Source organism: Pithys albifrons, chromosome 2 (assembly GCF_047495875.1).
Source record: "Pithys albifrons albifrons isolate INPA30051 chromosome 2, PitAlb_v1, whole genome shotgun sequence".
Classification (NCBI taxonomy): Eukaryota; Metazoa; Chordata; class Aves; order Passeriformes; family Thamnophilidae; genus Pithys; species Pithys albifrons.
Genome location: NC_092459.1, coordinates 59206504 through 59229461, shown reverse-complemented (window position 1 = coordinate 59229461; position 22958 = coordinate 59206504). Strand labels below are relative to the sequence as shown.

At 39.6% G+C, this 22958-nt stretch overlaps 1 protein-coding gene across 7 annotated transcripts in view; it reads left to right on the top strand.

Annotated features, from left to right (window-relative positions):
* Window positions 1–14716: 14716 nt before the first annotated feature.
* Window positions 14717–22958, top strand: part of REPS1 (RALBP1 associated Eps domain containing 1) — a 58906-nt gene continuing 50664 nt past the window's right edge. For all 7 annotated transcript variants that reach the window (XM_071549183.1, XM_071549182.1, XM_071549184.1 and 4 more), the window contains exon 1: window positions 14717–15101. In XM_071549183.1, the coding sequence (XP_071405284.1) occupies window positions 14949–15101 (153 nt within the window). In that variant the 5' untranslated portion in view covers window positions 14717–14948. The remainder of the gene's footprint in view (window positions 15102–22958) is intronic.

Genomic DNA, 22958 nt, shown 5'->3' with positions numbered 1-22958 from the left:
TGTATGCATACTGCTTTTCAGAAGGTCTTCATTTTGTTGGCCAACACAATGCTAAATACCACAGTTTTAAAAAGGTAATTTTTAAAGATAAATCTGAGAGAAACCTTTTAAAAGATAATCTAATTAACATGTTGGCATCCTTGTTTCTCTTTATAATTTTTCAAATAATTGTGTTGTTTTATGGGATTGCATTAGAACTCAGTATCATTACTCAGCACATGGGTATAGCATATACAAAGACATAAGGATGTTTTCTGTTTAGTTCTCACTTCTAATAATTCCCAACATTTTACTTGCCTTTTTGAACAGTTTTAAGCACCACACACAGTGATTTCAAAAACTATTCCCAAAGTGGCAGTAATTAATTGTTCTGTTACAGATAAGTAGGATTCTTTCCCACCCCCAGTATACTACCTTGCATTTTTCATTATCGCCAGATATTTTACTTTGTGACTTAAAATAGGATCACACAAACTTTGTCACCTCTTTTCCCATGTCTTCAATGAGTGTTGAACAGCACAAGTCCAAATAGAAATGGTACTAAAAGTGCACTAGTAACCTCTCTCCCTCATGACCATCAATTGGCCATCAGCTCCACCTTTTTGCCTCCTCCTACCTTTCAGCTGTTTATTAATCCTGAATTGAGAAATTAGTTTTGTAAAAATATTTAATGTTTGCAGTAAACACGTTGTAAACATATTAGTTGTAACAGGTTTCTCTAGAGGCAGGTGTGTAACAGCACAGGGCCAAGACTGAAAAAAGTAGGAGAAAGTCTCAAGGTCATCTGCTAGGTAACGGCCATTTTTAATGTTTTCTAGCATATATTAACTAAATATTCTCAGTTTACTAGTATATGTTGACAACCTATGCTGTTTTATTATATTATATATGCTTGTGAATAGGCAGACATATTCATCACACATGCATACACAGAGTTTTCTGTTGAGATCCTCCCTGGCTAAAAACCATTAAAACTGACACCATGATTTGTAGATTTCACTGTTAGCTGAGATCATCTTAAGTCTTCTTACACAGTCCAGGTCATAGCTTTGTCTTTCAGCACATTTTTGTCTGACATGTTGATTTAGATGAGACATGAATTCCTGTTGTATGTGCCTGTGCCCCATCTCTTTGCTTTAACACCAGTAACTTGCACCTGTGCAAAGTGCCAGATTTTCCTTACTGTCACCAAAGCTAGATGGAAACTGTAGTGCTTTGATTCAAACAGGAGTGCACATATGTGCCTTGTCTTAGCCCAGCCCCCTCACGTATCTGTGTCATCGACCTGTAATGAGTCACTTCTCATCATGGGTGTGCTGTATGACACAACCCACTGTAGGGTTATGACTCAACATGAAGTTATAAAGTCATTTTAGTGTTGGCTAAAACAGGTCTTAAAAAATATGTCTTCATATGATTTAAAGATATGATTTTTGGTGGAGGATCTACTATATTCCTTATAGCTGTGGGTTTTCTAACACCACAGAAAAAGTAAAGTATCTTTTCCTAGAACTTGACAAGGTCTTTGGGTACAATGAGAAATTAAAACCCACTACAAGTCAATGGTGTTCTAGAAACCTGGGGGGGAAAAGCAATACTCAGAGAGTATGGATATTACAGATAGTCAGAAGAACAACTGTACTTTTTGAGACAAGCCAAACAACCAGGAAAATAGCACTCTTACAAACTCCATATCTGAAGCATCTTCATAATTTTTGGTCTTACTTGGCTGCTCACTCTGTCTTAAGGCAGCAGTTGTTTCAAGGCAGAAAATAATCTTACCAAAATGAAAAGCATAGTGATGGTCTGGAAAACTTTCCATGAATTTGCCTGTAGAGCCACATTTTTAAAATACTAATTGTTTGGGCTCTTAGCTTTATTTTTCCTATAACAATCAAAAAAGCCCAAACCAAAACAGAACAACAGAAAAAAACACCCAGTTTCTATTTTTTACTCTCTCAGTGAGTTGAAAAATTAGCCTAGCAAAACATAAACACTTATTCTAATGTAAAAGCAAACACACCAGACCAGACTCAGAACAAGAGAAACTACAAATACAAACACAGTGGCTGCTGACAGTCTTGGCACTTGAATGAGCACTTTCATTGAGGTAAATGGCATGATTCACTTATGCTGTTACTCACTGGTATCTGTCCAGGAACGGGGACTTATTTGAGGAACTACTTCCCTGCATCGTACCCTGCTTGTTATTCACTGGGTGCCTCAAACAATGTACTGCTGCTTCATCCTAAATTTACCATGTAAGTGTTTACTACAGTGGAATAGAGAAGGAGTACTTAAAATCTTGAAGTAAATCACTGAAATTACTTGCTCTGCACCTAAGCCAAGAGGAAACATCTGCATGGAATGACAGAAAGATGCTGTATCAGTACAGTTTAAAAGCCTGGGCCCATAATGTTTATTACATAGCACACACTGGAGGAGGAACTATGATATGGTCCTAACCATGTGTCTGAGAGTAGTTACTTGAAAACTGTGAGACTGAACTCAAAGCCTCCTTAAATAGGCACAAAGTCAGAATTAGTAGAAGGGTTATTTTGAGTTTGGTGATGCTTTTCTGCACAAGAGGATGTGAAGTAAAGAGGATGTGCAGTAATGTCTTGAGGAAGCAGAGTATCAAAAATTGTTTGGAAACAGTTTACAAACAGAAAAAGAAATATATGAATAGCAGATTGTATTTAATGTGTTATATATTGTTCTTTGTTATAACAGCCAGATATTTGAGAGAGAGGAACATGAAGACTAATTATTTTCTCAGATTTCTTGTATCAAAAAGTCATGTGGCAAGGAAACAGCAGTACATCTCCTGATCCAGACAGCATGGTAACATCTGAATCATCCAGTCCCTCTGTCCTCCTGTTTCATATGCATCATGAAAAGAAAATTACCTTCCCTTCTCCCTTTCCCACTACACACATATATACACATACTGATATTCTGGGGACTTTTTCAGAAAACCAAAAATACAGGCTTTGCATAAAAGATGTCAAATGATGGTAAGAGATGACAGTTACATTAATATGGAATTACTATTCACATCCACATCAAATACAGCTCTAGGTGTAATATCTTTATTTATTAGTTTCATACAAATTTCCTTCCTAAATCTCAGGCATTTATAATGACTCATGACAGAAGTACATCAAATCTTTTCCTGAAGGAAGTCTGATTGAAATGGAACTGTGGATTTACTTTTGTCAGAATGCATTTACTTAACATATGAAATGGTGTCATGGCAAAAGTCATTACTTTTTCTTTTTTTCATATTACTAATGTCAAGACCTCCTGCTGACCATGCAAACATGGTTCACAGAAGTTTACAGTGGGCTAAAAAAAAAAGTAAGAAACCTTTCTTCATCACTGGATTAATGAACATTAATAATCACTTCATGCAATATTCCTGCCCATAAGCATTTTTAGGGATAAACCTGTAATTTTGATTGTCTACATGCCAGGTTCTTAGCTGAAAAACTGTGCTTAATGTGCATATTGGATCATCTGTATCTGGTAATATTTGCATCTACACTGAATTTATATCATATATTGAAGTCACATACAGAAGCATTTTATTGGTGCCTGCATATGCAGAAGTGTATTGTATAGGATATAACAGCAGCATTGAAATCCAAATGAGATTCAAATCTGCATATCATCAAGCTTAATTATTTTCATTGGCACTGTAGTCACAAGTCATTTGATCCTAAATAATTTGATTTTGTGCTGTTTGAAGCTGCAACAGAGAACAACAATTAGGCTCCCACCATAGCTTCCCATATAACAGTGCTAATGGTCTCATCTATTGACCTAATAGCATAGGAGAAATTTCTGTCACAAGGCAGAAGGTTAAACTGTATGTTGATTTCAAAGAGTAAACAAATGTCTACCAGGGAAGTACTGTGAAAACATCAATTACTTTATGCTTTTAAATATATGGCTTGATTACAGATGATGTGACCATTTTCTTCTTCCCAAAGTTTTATGGATTTTTCATCTGCGAAGTTGATTGTATTTGTGAGTCACAAACTTCTGGGATAAGTCTTACCATTTTTTAATTTTTCCTCATGGAATCTCTGACTTGTTGGAGAAGCTTAGATTTAAAAATGTAGTTAAGAAACACAGATATAACCATCTTCTTATTTGGTTCATAGTTATCCTATGTAATTGTGTTACATATATATAAATAATATTTGCTTTTGAAGACATTGTGATGTCATATTTTGAAGAAAATACTATTTGTTCTTTGTCACACAAATAACATACATAAATCCCACTTTCTTTATGTTTACTGAAGGAAGCACAAAAGCTGTCTTGCACACAGACAAGTGACTTCTTTGTTAATAGTTGCAGAAACTTTCCAATGCACTTCCTCTGAATGCAAGTCTTCCTTCAGCAAATTGAAACCAACTTCAAATTCCTTCCATTATTATGAACTAGCATATTACTCCATTTCAAACAGTTAATCTCCTTTTTCAATTTAACGGAATCTTATTATTAGATGACATGAAAGTAGGCTTCTGCTGGCCTGCAAATATGGGAGAAATGATGGGAGTGAGTGAGTGGTCTCATGATTCCAGAATTTGTGTATCTATTTCTGCTCTAAAATCCAGAACTATCTGTAATTACAGAGTTAATAGAAGACTGAAATTGGAAGGGTAGTTTTTTTCCTTTAATAATTGGTTGTATCATAGACCAAGAAAAATAAGTCAGTGTTAAGTGATAATTAGTTAACAGTGTTGACTAATACAAAGGCTCAGTATTAACAGCTTCTCATAATAGCAAATAGTTATCAATAAAGACTTGGTACATCAGTTACTTGTTACTGCATATCAAAAGTTTCCATCACAGAGAACAGCAACTGGAAAGACTAGTATCTCACAGCAGAAGAAATGCAGGCATTTTTTCATTTACTCACTTTCTAAGGAATACACATCCTTTATTTCATTCTTGGGAAATAGAGCTTATGTGTTTTCCCAAGCTAAAAACTGACTGCACAGGCTATTTTTCTCACAGGTCAGATGTGAGGAAACAGAGCCTTTACACTTCCTTCATAATCTCTGTTTAAAGAGAAGAGGAAAATGGGACCAGACCTATTGTTCTTACAGTTTCCTGCCTCCTTTTTCACTCTGCCTCATTCAAAAAACAAGGGTTTGCCACTTTGAGCGCATCTCACTATACATATAGAGATATATAGATATATATAGATATAGATATTTGCAGTACACAGGTGAGATCAGAAAAAACCTTTTTATTGATAAAAAGGTTGTATGTCAAAGGTAGCTGTCCTATCAAATACAGTGGCTCTTCATTAAATCGTTCTCTCTCTTCCAAGATAATAAGATCCAACTACACAAATAAATAATCTTCCCAAAAATCTCAATAAACTTGTTTTGGGTTACTTTTTCTCAGCTGTTTTTCCTAAGTCTTCAGTCAATTGAGTGGCTAGAGTATGATGATCAAATATAAACAGGAGAAAGGTTTGAGTTACAGACCTCTGAGATGGAAAAAACCTCTAAGATCAAGTCCAACATTATGAAATATATTTGGTGCACTCTTGGCTACCTGAGTCCCCGGCTTTTTGCCAGGGCTGTAGCAATTCCCTTTGGAATGAACTAAGAAGTGGGACAAGAAATTTCTGATCTCCCTCAGCAATGCACTGTAACTGGAGATCTGGGGAAGCAAACCGCAGTCCACTCTGCTCCTGGCAAGCCCCGCTTTGCTGTCCAGTGCTATTTCTTCTATCTATAAGACACCCTCCACAAAGGAATTGCAGGGATCATATCTGAGGCTTTCCCTCACTGGCCCTCAAACATATGTAAAACACCTATGAAAAGAAGCATTACCCAGACATTTACCATGAAGAAACCTACTAGTACATTACTCCATGGGTCAGAAGACAATGAGGTGGATGAGATAGCCTGCTACTTCATAGCTCCTGTTGAGGCTGGGAGATCTAGGCTGGCACCTTAGTCAGGTAACATCAGTTATTGAGTTCCGCAAAGAATGAGCATCATCTCTTATCACAACTGTTTTTTGGTCTGTTGGAGAGTACAGAAAAGGTACCAATTTGGGACACAACCTTTCAGTCAGAAGGGTGACTGTATATTCTAATCACTTCCTAATTAAATTATTTTCTATAAGAGAGCCATACTGCTCTTAGTCTGAAATAAGACACATGGGAAGACTAATGATGCAAAGTTCGATGTTTCCTTCACCTTTTATTTCATGTTCCAGTATAAGAGAGATATGGGCTTCATGCACTTAAAAGCATTCTCTCTCTGCCATCAAGGACACAAACCCTGGCAAATGACTTTGGTGGAAAGCACAGAAAGGTTGACAGTTCCATGAAAAAATGTGTGGATAGCAAAAGATTCAATCATCACTCTGCATTTATTCATGTATATTTGTTCCATTCTGCTAGTCTATAACACACTCATTTTATGATTAAAGAACAGTAAAATAGGAGCGCCTTTTTCTAAAGAAACAGGGAGAAATAAAGTACTTGGCAATGATTCCACTTAAATTCAGAAAGCTGTAGCAGTATGTAGGCTTAGCTCCAATTCTACCAAATACAGTCTCTCTAAAATGACTGGAACAGAACATGATGTTTCAAAAATAAAGAAATTACATTTCTTTAGAACACTTGAATGTGTGTTAATTAAGTATATTTCCACTCTACTCAAATCATAGGTTTGGTTCAAATAACGTTTATTGATTTTACATTACAGGACTGTCATTAGCATTTGCTAACTGAGTTAAGTTTAGCACGAAGTTCTGATGGTAAGAGCTTGTCTTCAGGAATTATTTATACACTAAGAGGAAAACTACATCTTTCTGGTCTGACATCTTGAGTCTCTTTATGCAAACAGAAGGTTTGGTTCTGTGTATGTTGTATATATATTGCTGTCAAACTCAAAAAATGGGGTCTATGAATGGTTTCTGTGAATCAAAATGGTAGTACAGTGAAAATGCTACTGTATTTCTAAATCAATTTCCACTCCCAAGTATACTAATGCAAATGCAAAGTTATGTTCCTCAATGTTGTATCATTATTCTTGAAGCTGGGGACATGGGGGTGAGGTCGATGACCTAAAGTGGGGATTTGGCTGTAGGGGTCAGGGGCAGCTGCAAAACAGCTGCCAGAGGGGCAGCCATAGGCAGGGCCAGCCCTGGCCCATGAGAGCTGCCTTCCTCTCAGGTTCTGCTGCAGGGCCTGGCTGGAGCTGCAGCCCCACTGCATTGCTACGCTGCATCTCCCCAACCATGGGCTGCTGGTCCAGACCACCCAGCCCCGCCTGCTGCCCTGGTGGAGGGTAGCAGGATGAGACCTTTGTCAGCAAAGGTGACCACTGCCTGTCTTGTCACCATGCTCAGATACCAGCTTCCTTTGCTAATCCCTCAGTAAATGTGGATAGAGATGTAATTGGAAATAGATCTTCAAAATAAGTCAAGATGTTCAGATGAAAAAGAGAAAAATACAAGTCAGGACACAGAAAAAAATAACATAAATTTTAGAAAGTGTGAGGATATAAGTCTGGAAAACATGTTAAAGCAATGATATATATATATATACAGGATGACCTTTGATTATCAGACTCCTTCCTACAGCCACCACAGATGGAGCATACAACATATTAATCTCCCTCCCATACCTGATTGAAACATCAGAGAAATGTCACATCAGTGTTGTTTTTAACAAATAAAATGTATTTGACAGCACATGGGGATGTTTTTGATCTAGAGGACTTTAAGAAAAAGAAATAAACTCAATTATTGTTACCTTACACAAATATAAGACACAGAGAGAGTTTTATATGCTATTTATCTTAGCATACCAAGAACAGATCACATCACTATGGACAAAAAAGGAGGAGATTAAAATCCTTGGGAAACTGGTATTGGTGGAAAACAGCTAAAAGAATAAGCTGAGTCAAATTCTGACCAAGAGGGAAAATCATACTGTGAAATAACAAACACGTGAATCAAGAATCTAGAAGATAACAAAGAACAAGGAAAAGGCAAGATGGAGCACAAAACCCATGACTATCAATATTGTGGAGGATTATATTTCTGGCTGTAAGGGAAAAAAAAATGTAGAAAGAAAGGCTAAAGGGGAAAATCAAAAGCCTTGTGTAACCGATTATATGAAAAATCCTTAGGTAAAAGATAGTAAGATGGAAACTAAAGTATAAGTGAAGTAGAAAAAGACAGATACATTTATATATACAGCTAAAAACAGGGAATATAAAAAGAAAGGAGGGTTGAGCATGTGTGTGATATGGGAGAGATGTGAAAATTTGCTTTCAGAACTTCTTCCCACCTTGTGACCAACTGCCGACAGATTCAGTAATGTGCCAGAAGTTTCCTGAGGTAGCCATTAACAACCCTCCCAGATGGAGATCACTGTTCAGTGGAACACTGAGGAATAATCAGGAAGGAATAATGAGGAATGATCCCATCAGGAAGAGATAACATCCTATTCCATCAACAAGTTACAGTGCACTTCCACATTCAGGGAGCAAGAGGAAAGAGCAAAAGGTATGAGAACAATGAGAACTGCTCAAGAATCTAGGGAGACAAGACTGGAGTAAATAAAGGTAGTGCAAGGAGTTAAGACTGTTTTCAGTAAAGAAAATTTTAGGTCTTCAAAAGAAAGACATTGAAGGACTACAAAGGTAACCCAAATAATTAAGAAAAAGTACTTTGAATATAGCCTTATAATACTTCAATGCAGTTGTTATCAATATAAAAAATAATTTTCTGAGTAATTATGTATATTAGTATCAAGAAGTACAAACAAAAGTTGAATTACCTTACCACTTCTGACTCTACAAAATTACAGAGAATATATTTATAAAAGAGGATATAGACATTGCTATGAATAACCTTTAAATAAATATGACAGCAAGACAAGATGGATTTATATTTAAATGATGTAAGGCTCTAAAAGACGTTTTAATTTTTATAAGAGACTTATTGGATAGTATCATGCAAGCAAAAGACATAATTTTCTTTTGGAAGAAACAAGGATAGTTTTAAAACCTAAAGAGAGGTGGTATTTGACCAGCTGCTCATGCTTTTGAGGTGCTGAGGTGAGTATGAAGAGTTACTCTGCCCTCAATATATTCTGCAAAGGAATTCCTTTCTGGAAACTGCCAAACACATATAACTCTGCTGGGGGATGGTAGGTGGCCTCCCACCTTTTAAGATGACGAGATGAAATCTCATGTAGAAATCTGTCAAAATCATAAAGAAGAAAAGGTTGCTTCTTTCCAGTATTTTCCATTTTGATTACTTTATTCAAAAACCCTTTCCTTCAGAGGCTTTCATTTGACTGGTTACTCCTTTCAATCAGCTGATATATTTGGATGAAAAAGGGTGAAGAACCATGATAGATGTATATGAATTAAATGTTTAAATGAGAGACTGGGGAAAACTGGTATAATAGCAAATTATATAGAAAACATATTATGCATTCTTCACTGAGGAAATTTACAGACAGTCGATGTCTTCTGCCAGGATCCCATACATATGTCAGTGGTGACATAACATGCTGGGGAGGCTGCTGACAAAGAAATTATTTTCCTTTTCAGGATGTGCCTGCAGAATGACCACATTTGGGTGAGTAACCACATTGCTTTAGATCCACCGTTTACTTGATGAACACTCCTTGCAAAGGTGCTCTCCTTGTACAGAAGAAATAAAACAAAACCCCCATCATTTTTACTGTCTTCTACATGGCTCTGTGTGGAAAGGATTTTTGTCATCCACTGTGGAAAATCTCATAGCCTTAAATGTAGGATGCCCTTTTGATGGAGGAATGATCCCAGCAGAACTGGTAGAACCGGTAGGTTCTTTGAAATACAGAAGCCATTTCAAAGAAAGTAAAAACAGCAGAAGGTGAAACCAGACCATATGATGAAACTGATGTTTTTCAAAACTGAAAAAAAAATGTAAAGTTGGAAAGAGGTTGTAAACTGTAACAGAGAACATACACACAGAAATTTTCAAAAGTATGGGTACAAATGTCTGTAAAGTGGCTATATTCACACTAAAATGTTGCTTCTATATAAAGAAAATACAGATGCTTTTAGAAAAGAAGAACAGGGACTTCTTTCATTTGTGTTAGCACCAAGCTCAAAATCTTCTATCTGGAATAAAGTACTTTACCTTCAAAGGTATCTTCTTTCTTGAAAAAAATCAGGCAGCAACAATAAACCATCCTAAAGTCTGATACAGCAGTTTTTTTAAACATTTCCTATTCACTTCTAGCCTTAATCACTTGTCTTTACACTAACGAATCAGTAGAACTCCTGATGAGCTGCAAGTAAAGGAGTATATTGACAGAGATTGTAGAACCTGCTCCACAGCATTATGTATGAGGAAGAATTTAGAAAGGCAATGACAAATAACCTCAGGGCCATTTTTCTAAACTTGGAGAACCAGATGCAAGACAGAAAGTGGATCCAAACACATACTTTACAAGACTGAAAGTTATTTTCATATGTTTTAATAAAAAAAGGTAATAATCTAATCTTATAACTTACTTTAGTGCAAATAACATAGTACATGATACCTATAACTGTAATGTGAACATTAAAAATGGGTAGACCCTAGACATGGCACACCCACATCACCTGATGAAAAGTAGACCCTGCATCTGTTTAAGAGTTATGTTTATTTTCAGAAATGAGTCTCAACATGTTTAACAACTAGTTTTCAGAAACCAATAGTAAGTTCATAGCTGATAAAAGATGTTGAAATTAGTTTTAACTGGTATTTCCCTTAAATAAATACTTTTTTATAGTAGCAGTGAACATACATATTTCTGGTCACATATCAAATTGTCAAAGTATTCCTTTTCTAAAATAAGATTTTATTATTGTATAATTTAGCTCTGATTCTAAGCATTATAGGCAGCAAAATAACCTTGTAATTCCTTCTCCCTGGGTCATTAGACTTGGTCTTCCCATGATGATTTTTTCTTTGACTCTAATCTCTTAAAAGCATGACTGCTTTGATATCAATACATGTCATCCAACAGTTTCTTGGCTGAAAATAAAATACAGTAAAACTAGGTACTATGTAGAGAATAGCTTAACTCTTAGCTATTCAGAACTCTGAATTCTAAGAAGATACCTCAAAAAGAGAGAATAGTATGTACACTACCTAAAAATCTGGGAAAAAGTTCCTCTTCTTGCTCTGTTTAAAATATGAATCAAGGCAGTTGAATTAAGTGTTTCATGCACCAAAGGCTGAATCTAGTATATCAAAAGTGTACCACTAATGATATATTTTGGTGGGTATTTTGCCATAAACCTTCTTCTTTGCATATCTGAGTTCTGGGAAATGCTGGGATACAAATCTTTCCCAACCAAAAGAACTAAAAATCAAAATATGGCTTCACTGTTTCGGACAATTGCAACGGAAAGTGCAAACACAGAGAAGTTACTACATATTACTCACATGCAGGAATACTCTTTTCCTCAGTTCATTTTGTAGCAAATAGCATGTCCTCCAGCCAGAGAAAATGACTTGACATTGAGAAGCCACTGAAAAGATTTAATATTTTTATCTCCATAGATGCTAAGTCTGGCCTGATGGGCACCAGTGAAGCTCTGGACAGCAGATCTCTCCTCGGTCTGGAGGTTTGCAAGGGGCTGATTGAAGGAGGGAAGGGAGGTCCTACAGCCAAACACGGAAACGTACTGGGACTCTCTGAGGCAAAGATGCTTTGTCCACATGCAGATATTGGGAATCAGAAATTAATTTGCTACATGTCATGTCATTTTTATTATTTTCATTCAGTCTTTGAACTAGCACAAAGTGAGCAGGTAAGTTTATAGTACAGGAGGTGGAAATGTGATGCAACAATCTGACTTTCAAAATATCTACCAGACTAGCTTCAAATTGATGCTATATCATGGAGGCCTGGCATATTCCCCAAAAAAATTCAACTCTCCTGTAAGAAATGATACATTATTTTCTCATGTCATATCATGGTTTTAGTGAAATATACAGTTGTTGAACATACTTCAGAACTGTTTGGCATTTGTACATGTGGGAACAGTCCATACCAGGGAACCTCCTCCTTGTCTTACTCTTTGTGTCTTGTAAAAAATGTTGCAGCCAGGTGATCCCTACTGATGTCAAAAGAGTGCTCCTTCTGCAAAAATGCAAATAATAAAATAGCAACTCACTTTAAATACTAAGATATCCATATTACTATTAGCCATAAGCCTAAAAATTATTTTGACAATGAAAGTATTTTGGGGTCCTTACACTAACTTATGAAGAACCTTGTATCTGCAGGTAATATACATATAATAATGTTTCAAACTCCAGTACCTGAACTAGCACAAAATCATTGTAAGATGCAAAGGCACTTGGAACCCAATCATCTACTGACAAGTGACTTAAAACCCTCTTCTACAAATGGCTCTCTATCGCTAATAGAATTGCAATATGCAATGAGGCATGGAAAGGTTACAATCATTTTTCTTGCAGAAATACTGATGTGACAATAACCCAAAGTATGGGACCTACAGTGCTAAATTTGCCTTATCCAAGTCTATAAAATCATAATAATTATATATGAAAATAAAAAAGTTATTTTTTTTAGTATAGGCTATTTTGAGAAATTTTTACTGAAAATGTGATCAGTCTCTATGGTTTCATTATTAGTATAATTTAGGGTTGCAAAGCTTGATAATGGTCTTCTGGGAAGATCCTTTTACCTGTTATTTTAAATATAAGCTAATATATTGGTGATTTTCAGAAGCTTTGATTAGCAGCAAGAGGATATACTGTGTATTTTAAATAGCAAGGAAGATGAATGTCTGTTTTAAGTTCTAAATGTAACTATATTATGAGGCAGAAAGGATGAGGTGCTTAAGGAAAGTAGAATAGTCATCAACAGCAATCTGGAAAGAGAAAAATTGGATGAGGAAAGTGAAGTGAAAAAAGGTAAGAAACATAAATTAAAAATGAGAGGATGTGTCTAAGTATGAAGTAGTGGACTGTCAACTCAGCAGGATTTAAATCAGACCAGGTAGTCAAAAGCATCAGGCAGGAGACCATGGCATTCATTAGACTCCCTCCAGAAGCCACAGTTTGGAGGGAACTTTGTTAGTGCACTGCAGCAAAAGCACAGACCTATCAAGGTGACCTAACTCTGGCATTCTGGTACTTGAAGGAAGCCTACAAGAAAGATGGAGAGAGTCCATTTACAAGGGCATGTAGTGACAGGGCAAGGGGGAATGGCTTCAAACTGAAAGAAGGCAGGTTTAAATGAGATATAAGGAAGGGATTTTTACTGTAAGAGTGGTGAAGCACTGGAACAGGTTGCCCAGAAAAGCTGTGGATGCCCCATCCTTGGAAATGTTCACGGCCAGGCTGGATGGGTCTTTGAGCAATCTAGTCCAGCATAAGGTGCCCCTGCTCGTGGCAGGAGGGGTGGAACTAGTTGATCTTTAAGGTCGCTTCCAACCCAACCGATTCTATGATTCTACCCAGAGGAACAGAGAGAAACTGAAAACATAGCCAAGACAGATACACAGAGCAAGAGCTCTGCCTGCGGAGATAAGTGAGCTCTTGACTATTCTTCCTTGCAAGGCTGATGTATGGAATTATTATCCAGGCCACTTCTTGTGTGCAGCTGCATAAGGTACTAACAGTAGAAAAAATACAGAGGAAGGCAACCACAAACAGCTGGGCCTATGTGTCAGAATGGGCAATTCTTCACCAGTTACCAGCAGAACCTGAACTGGGGATGATCCCATATACCCTGAGCCACATGGAAGTGATTCTTCCCCTGTACTCAGCACTGGTGATGCCACATCTCTAGTGCTGTGTCCAGTTCTGGGCCCCTCACTTCAGGAAGAATATTGAGGTGTTGGTGTGGGTCCAGAGAAGAGCAACAAGGCTGGTGAAGGGACTGGAGCACAAGCCCTATGGGGAGAGGCTGAGGCTGCTGGGGTTGTTTAGCCTGGAGAAGAGGAGGCTCAGAGGTGACCTCATCACTGTCTAGAACTACCTGAAGGGAAGTTCTAGCCAGGTGGGGGCTGGTCTCTTCTCCCAGGCACTCAGCAATAGGACAAGGGGGCACGGACTCAAGCTCTGCCAGGGGAAATTTAAGTTGGATATCAGAAAAAATTCTTTCCAGAGAGAGTAATCAGGCATTGGAATGGTCTGCCCAGAGAGGTGGTGGACTCACCATTCCCTGGAGGTTTTTAAACTGAGATTGGACGTGGCACTGAGTGCCATGATCTAGTAAACGGACTGGAGTTGGACCAAGGGTTGGCTTTGATGATCTCGGAGGTCTTTTCCAACCCAATCGATTCTATGATTCTATGACGTTGTAGCCAAGCGGGGGTTGGTCTCCTCCCCGGCAGCCGAGCATCTCCGGATGTGCCAAGCAGCTTTCCGGTGTATCCACCCCGTCCCAGCGGAGCTCCCGGCGCTGCGAGTCCGCCGCCCCCGCAGGGGGCGCTGCCGCGCCCATCCGGGCGCGGCAGCGTCCCCTGCGGGAGCGGCGGTACCGCTGAGGTCGGGCTGCCACTGCCGCCTCCTCCCCGCTCCGGGGGCGCCACCAATGGCGTAGGCAGCTCTGGGCGGGCCGCTGTGGCCGCTCGCCCCGCCCCTGGGCCCGGCGCTTCCGCTGCCGCCACCTCCGGTGAGGAAGGCGGGAGGCGGGAAGGTTGCCCGCGGCGCTGGGCGCTCCCCGCGCCTCCCTTGTGCGCAGGCGCGAGGGGAGGGCGCGCAGGCGCGCGGCCGCGTGGGCGGGTGGCGGGGGAAGGTGCGGGGAGGCGCCGGCGGCGCGTGTGTCCCCCGTGTGTCCCCCTTGTGTCCCCCCCCTCCGTGTCCCCTACCGTGTGTCCCCCGGCCCCGCCGCCACCGCCGTGCATGCGGATGGTCGGCGGCGTTGAAAGATGGAGGGGCTGACGCTGAGCGAGGCGGAGCAGCGCTACTACTGCGAGCTGTTCTCGTACTGCGACACAGAGAGCACCAAGAAGGTGGCGTCCAACGGGCGCGTCCTGGAGCTCTTCCGCGCCGCGCAGCTGCCCAACGACGTGGTCATGCAGGTACAGCCGCCACCGCCGCCGCGGGGCCCACGGGGGGCGGTGGGCCCGGGCACCGCCCCGCCGTGCCGAGGCGGCCCCATCACGGCCAACACCCCCTGCCCGCCCCGCAGCCCTCGGGCCAGGCCGGGACCCGGCGGGGAACTCGGGAATCACAGAATCGTTGGACTTGGAAGGGATCATCCGGTCCCAGCCCCTCTGCCAAAGGCAGGGTCACCTAGAGCAGGTGGTAGAGGAACGCGTCCAGGTGGGTTTTGGGTGTCTGAAGAGGGAGATTCCATGACCTCCCTGAGCAGCCTGTTCCAGTGCTCTGCCACCCTTAGAGTAAAGCAGTTCTTCCTCATGTTGAAGTGGAACTTCTTGTGTTTTAGTTTGTGGCCACTGCTCCTTGTCCTGTCACTGGGCACCACTGAAAAGAGTTTGGCACCATCCTCGTGGCACCCACCTTTGAGATATTTATATGCAGTGATGAGATCCCCCCTGAGTCTTCTCCAGACTAAACAGGCGGAACTGTCTCAGTCTCTCCTCCTAAGACAGATGCTCCAGATCCCTCATCATCTTTGTGGCCCTCCACTGCACCTTCTCCAGCAGCGCCTTGTGTTCCTTGTATAGGGGAGCCCAGAAATGGACTCAGTAGAGCTCCATGCATAAAGCAGGGAGTGATTGCCTGGCCCGGAGCGGGCCACCTAAACCCAGTGGCGAGGGAGGGGCGGGGGGCGCAGCCAGTGCTGTGCTGAGCACCCCGTGGCAGCTCCCTCCTCCCCTTGTGCCTGTGGGCACCTTGTACCGCAGGGCTGGGAAGGGGCTGCTGGCTGCTGGCAGCGCCCAACAGCTGGTAGGGAAGTCTGTCTTGTTTATTCCATGCCGGCAGAGGCCATCCAAAGCATGGGGACCCTGAAGTGTTTTGGGGAGGCCGGTGATACTCATGCCACAATCTTCTGGTGAAGAACTACACAGGAGGAAATCTGGGTTTGTGTCACTGGGAGCTACTGATGCTGATCCACTTCACCTGAGCCATGCAGTGTTTTGTGGACTTCACTTGCCGGCAGGAATTAATTTACCTGTAGCGATCAAAACATTTCTAACAAGGAAAAATTCAGTGTTAAGACTGACATGGTCCCATACTTGTAACATGTATGTGCACAGCTTTAGCACTTACTTCCTTGGTCAGGTTATGACCGAAAGGTGTAACAGCGTTGCAGAGCTACCAGGAGAGGAAAGGGAAAGTCTGCTTTGATGTTGTGCTTGTGTAATTATTTGAGGAACATATTCCCAGTGAACCATTCTTATGAACAGCTACTTGTATTTATTTGCTGCTTCTGCAGTTCCCTCTGTCACTGTTCACTGCTTTAAAGTTTATGTATAGTCCTTTGAGCTGCTGTGGGTAAAGCTGTATTCAAAAAGGCATGCTGCCTTTTATGTGGTTTCATCCTCAGCCTAGTGAGATAAGCAGCCCTTTTAACAAAAGTATTAAACTTACTGTTGCCAGAAACTGATTATACAAATTTCAGCATTCTGCAGTTTAGTACTGGGAGAACGCTTACTGACTAGGGTTACTGTTGTTGTGTTTTGGGCCTCCCAAGGGCAGCTTGGTTTGTTGAAACGAGTTTAAGATACAATGAAGTGGAAGAGGGCTGAGTAAGAAGTGGTTCTTACTGGTAAAACTAGTAATCTCTTATTTGATGACTTGCTAGACTGGACCTAAGAGAGCCTGCATGCTCAGTATTATGAGTGAGGTTTCTCAAGGGCCACCCACTGCTGCTTTTTGAGTGAGGCCAACCAATTTCACAAAAATCACCCCAGGAAAGTGAATGTTTAAATGCTTGCTGTATTTAAAATGTCTTTTATGTAAAACTTGCTTGGATCAGTGTATAGATAAAGACAACTAGCACTACAGGTTTTGTTTTATGCAGGAATTTAGTGTAAGAACTTTGAAAGACTTGGAATTTTGAACAGAAATATCCACAGATTATATCCTTATCTTTTGCAGAGGAGGTCAGATGTTTTCCTGCAAAGTAGATTGCATCTGAAGAAGAGAGACTACTCGGGCGTCATTCCATGAGTCCTAAATAAATTAACTCAAGAAGCAGACCTAGCTTATCACTGTAGTAATCTCAAGGAAAACCTTGCAGTTAAAATGGCAAACAAGATGTTAGATTGCCTGAGGAATGAGACTGTAAATAATACAGAGAAAGTCAAAATGCCCTTAGCAGTTTGACCCATTTAAGAATATCTTGTGCAATCACTGTTGGTCACCTGTAAAGTACCTTCTACTTGGAAAAGAATTTAGTTGTCTAGTTATTTTATGTTCTTTTTAAAGTGTGACTCTACCCCAGGTTAACACAGACATAAATATGTTGGATTGGGGTTCTTTGAAGGGAAGTAACATCTAATGCTTAGTAAATTGAGACTTTGTAACTTAAATCTCCAGATGAGACAGCTGAAGAAATAAAGAAGCCCTGTGAAGGAGGTGGAATTTCCTTTTGACCACATGGTGGCTGTGTTCTTACCTGTTCATTTGAAGCACCTGATGCTTCTGGGGAAAGGAACTTGATTCAGTTACTCAATCATTACATAATCCTGGAATGCAAGAGCAGTGCTAGTCACATGAATGCTAAGTACCTTTGTAGGTGTGCAAAACAATGTATAAAATTGTTGCTCTTCAAACTCAAGGGGGCCAGGTAGTCATGAGGAACTACCTCAAAGTTTTCATCTTCAGGAGTATGGGTCTGTAGACATCTTTGAGTAATTCGGAACTGATTCTCTTGGAAATGAAAATGCGGGACAGTTGCATTTTTTTACTTATAATTTTGCTTGTAAATTTGTTGTCTAAAGGATGTACATGCAACCTTTTTTGTGAAGAGTTATGTCTGAGAGATCTGTCTCGTAGCAGGAAAAGTTATTATGTGTGGCTCATTGTTCCTAATAATTTTCATTTCTGCCTCTAAGGGACACCATCAGCTGACTATAAAATAGGGATAAATGAACATGTAGAAGACTGAAACAATTATGGTTGTTGTATACAAAGCTACAACATCCTGGAAAACAAAAGCTATATATCTGCTTAGTACACATATACAAAAGGACAGCCTTATTACCAGAATAAAAATACCACACCAGTATGAGAACACCATCCGCTCTTAACCTGTATTTCTTCCTGTTTATGCACATCCCTGAAATGAGCACTAGGGTAGAAGACTTGCATAAAACAGTGAATAGAAGTACATGTGTTGGGATAACAACTTCAGCTACTTCCCAACGGTTAAATGAGTCTTCACATTGCTCTCAGTGTGTGATTTCACACTGCACCTGACCCAATCTAATGGTGAGTTGCCACTGAAGGAGGTGGTTAAGTCTTCCCCCAGCCACTTGTTCCTGCTTCTCCTTGCAAAGATATTAGTGCCTGTCCACTGCTGTTGTATGGTGGCATCAGGGGCTGTGTAGGCAGAAAATAAGTCACAGTTTTTTGTTGAAAATAACTCTGTATCAGGTAACAGTGGAGTTAAATGAATGTCAGTGCTGGCAGAAGAAAGGGGGCAGGAAAACTGCTGTCGGGGGGTAGTGGAGAACTTTCCTTTTTCTAGAGCAATTGGGTATTTCAGTTGTGACCTAGCATGGGTTTCATGGTAGCTTAAACCACTGGAAGCTGGAGCTGCCTCATTCTGGCTCTGACTTTCCTTTGGACAGACTGAGCATGTTCAGCCAAAAGTCAGAAGGTTTTGTCAAAGTTATTTTTCACTTGCCTCAGCTCATGGCTCAGTTGCGTGTGCATTGGTGTTTGTATTAGCAAGTAGTATGAGACAACACGGGTGATGCTGAGGAGCTGTCACCCACACTGTTTATGGATTTCAGAAGCTTTCCTTTTGATAAAGTTCCTGTACACTGATAAAACTTTGATAAAGTTCCTGGTCCTGTACACTGAACATTAGCTGGGATTCATTATGTGCCCTCCTAGGGTATATCTTCTATTAGCTTCATACAAAAGAAATGTAGTTGCCTATTCTGGAGTGGCTGCACAGGCAGGTGAGTGTGATCAGGAAATTGGCTTCCAACGCACATTTCACATCTGATCTAAAATGCTTATGTAGGTCTGCTAATAAAGTCAGTTCTTGGTGTCTCTGTATCGGTGGTGAAGTTGCTTGTAAAAGCTACACTCAGCCAAAAAAGGAATTGTGCAGTTCAGTACTTGTGCATGGCATGAATCTAACAGCTGTTCCACTTGTTCAATTTGTAGAATTCTTGTTTAGGTGAATTAATCACAAAATGTTTTATGAACTTACTTCTTAAGACACAAAGCAAATCAGTTGTGCACATGATACTCATCTGAAATTATCTTGCTTTAAAATGCAATATTATTATAAAACAACAAATATGAGTATTGGAATGTGTTTTCTCTAAAATGAATGAGTTGACATCTTCAGTGCAGGCACTGTACAGCAATTTTATCTGATTTCTAATTTATTGTTAGGAAAGTCTTTGACATTACAGATGAATTGTACAATCATGCCCAGTTTCTTCAGTTGTAGTATGCTTGCATTAGTCCAGTAAAAGTGCAAAAGCCTGGGTTTGGCTAGCTGGCCAATGTCAACCTGTTTGTTTGTATGGAGTCTTTACAGGTAGATTTGTTTTGATTGTGCTTGTGTCATTGATGGAGCAAATTGCTGTCCCTGGCCGTCTGCCTCAGCTCTCTGTCAGAGTTTGCTGCCTCATCAAAAGTTGTAAGAAAGTGGCACCCGTGACAAGTCCAGACTCTGAGCCCAGAGCCTCATCCACCAGCTACAGTTTCTGCACTGTGCAAGAAAACAGCTGAGGTGCAGGAGTGTGGTGCCTTTTGTTGTTCTTGGGGTGTTAGCTTCTGGCAAGGATAGGGAACAGAACATACAGATGCCAGAGCTCGTCTGCTGACAGGGAGCGTAATTATAAATGAAATTACAATCCACAGGCAGAACATGGTAAAATGAAATAGCAGGTTCTTGAGTTAAAAATTTGACTTCCTTATTGGAACATGGATGTTGAAAGAAAGGCATCTAAGAAAATAAAAGCTTGTTCACAGTGATTTTACTGTTGCAGTTACTATTTCAGTGATTTTTTCCTACAGAAAGACTACCTGTTTGTCAAATCAGAGTCTACTAAATGCCAGGTTTAAATGGACGCTGAGCCAGGCATACTTGGGATTACCTATGTGATAGAGACATGCAGAAGACAAACTCATTCTGGTTAATTTGTGAAATTTATTATCCTTTCAGAACTGCTGGGGTAAGAAGTTAAAATTATTTATGCATGGTGAATTCCATGCCTTCCTTTCAGTGATACGGGTTTGGAGTATATTCAGAAATACTACATGCAGGTCTTTAAAATATGTGTACTGTGTAAGAAGGTTTCCTGTCCTTATATTGACTTGTAACTAGTCTTCAAAAAGCCCAAATTAAAAAAAAAAAAAGGCATCACTTCCATATGTTTTGGGTAGTTTATTATTATTTTAAAACTTAAATCTTTTTCATGTGACACTTGAAAATAAAATCTCAGATTTCTTCTGAGGCAATATTTGCATCAGGTCATTATCAAGGTGTTCTTCCAGTGTAGAAACCTCTAACTTCAAGCAGTTTTCTTAATAATCTGGTATTTTGTTAGTCTGAGCACCTTGAAGTTGGCGAGTCTGTAACCTTTTGTGATTATAGTCTCCCATAATTTATGTATAAAATTTATATATATTTATATTTGAAGGATATTTTCACATACATATGCTGTATCCCAGTACTTCTTTAGGAAATAAGACTTGTTAGAAATCTGTTGTAAACAGAAACAGTGCCTGGATCTGCAGTTGGGAATATCCAATTTGTGATTTACCCATTTTTTTCTCTTCAAATGTCACTGTAATAGAGTACTTTGTTTTCCAGCTGAGCAGTAGGTTTGCCTTCATTAATGAGATATATAAGCAGTCTACTTTCTGCTAGTGGCAGACATAGCTTAGTCTGCTGTGTATGCTGTGAAATGTGCTTTGAGTTTCTGCAGAGTTCTGGTAAAAAATATTTAGTGATGTTGCATTCACAGAGACTGTAGTGGGCTGCAAATAAATTTCTTTTTACATTTAATTAGTTTGAATATCTCAGCAGCATTTAGTCAGAGAACACTCATTGTTTTTGAAACAAAAGGCAGGAAGTTAATGGCAGAACTTTAGGAGTGTAGATTAAGTCTATTAGACTTATATTTGTTTTCAGTGGATTTCATAGGGCAGTTAGTTTTGAGCCTTTGAAATTGACTGGCGTTCAGACTGTACAGTCACTGACATAGTAAATAAAGCCTTCCTAGTTCTGTATGCCAACATTGCACTCAGTTAATTTCAAGTATCACAGCTCAGCTTTGTTTGAAAACTTTTTAAATGTGCTTGCTGTCAAATGACAGCAGGGATGATTAATACCCTTTCTGACATGACTGGATAGAATTCTAAAATAGGAAACATCAGGGCCTTTGGGACATACAGCTGTCTTAGAATCAAGTTAGCTGCATAAAATTATGGATTACAAACCTGGTCTTTTTTCTGTAAAGATGATTCTTTTGTATTAGAAGCTTTATGTATTTCACTGAAAGTGAAAAATTGCAAACATGCCTTCATTTTAGTCTCATCTTCACTAAATATTACTGCAGATACTGTGAAATTACAGAACTTTCCTGGCAGTCTCTATGACTTTTCAGTTTTATTTGCTGGCTTTCAAAAATTAGTCCTTGCAGACAAGTATCACACCTATTAGATCATAAATATTTGCTGTTTAGGTTAGTCTTTCTTGTGGAGTTCCTAGATTTCAAACTGGACTTCTGCACTTGTTTAAATGATTTTGGAGTCAGAAGTGACTGTGAGAGAAATATGTTGACTATCAGATTTTTCTCAGTGGAATTTCAATAACAATTAATACAAGAATATATTCCCCACCCTTTTTACTTTAGCATTTCTGTAGACCATAAGAATATTCTTAAGCCAGCCATGTCATTCTTTCTAAGCTAATATACTGAGTTGGCATCATGGTCATGACTTGCTTGTTTTTCCACCTGTAGTGTCTAAAGAGTTAAACTGTCCCTACAGCTGTTATACAAAAAGTACATAATAACTTAGGCATGTCTGTCTGTGTATAAGGACTGTGTTTTGATAGGTTAAAGGACTCAGAAAAGATGACAGTCTGACCTGAATTTCTAGAGTGATTGACTTCTGACATCTAAAATGCTTCTGAAATATGGTAGTAGATCAATGAGTAGGCTCAGTTTTGAAAATATCTTTCGACTTCAGGAATCCCAGAAAAGAGTGACCAGGACTGAGCTGTGTAAAATTTAGCATTTGGTGCTGACATGCTCCTGCAGACTAGTAGTCAGGAATTTTGCAGAAAAGAGAGTTATTACTGCAATAGTGTATTACTTGTTTTTTTTTTCCTGAAGTTTCTTAAATCAATTAAAACTTAAGTCCTGGCAGCTGAGTCTCCAGTGTAGCTCTGTAAACATGCAGTTTTTAGAACTTTAACAGAAGTTTGTTTAAACTTTGATAGACGCATTGTTAAGGCTTGCAGGAGAAGAAGAGCAGTGCAAAGCTAAGTAACTAATTAACACTGCTCAGATTGATTCTCAGAGGAAAAAAGATTGAGATGGAAAAGCAGCTTAAAGTAATGAGCACAGTAGTTTCAGATAAACTTGTGTGAATGTGCTCAGGAATAACAGGAACAAGACAGAAGAGTCCTGTTTGTCCGGGCCACAGCATGACCACTAATTCTGGGATCAGAGAATGCATTAATCTTCATTTTACATTAGCAAAAAGCCAGAAGCTTGTGTTTATTCTGCAAGATTCTGCTGTGTTACATTTGTTCTGGTACAGTAATG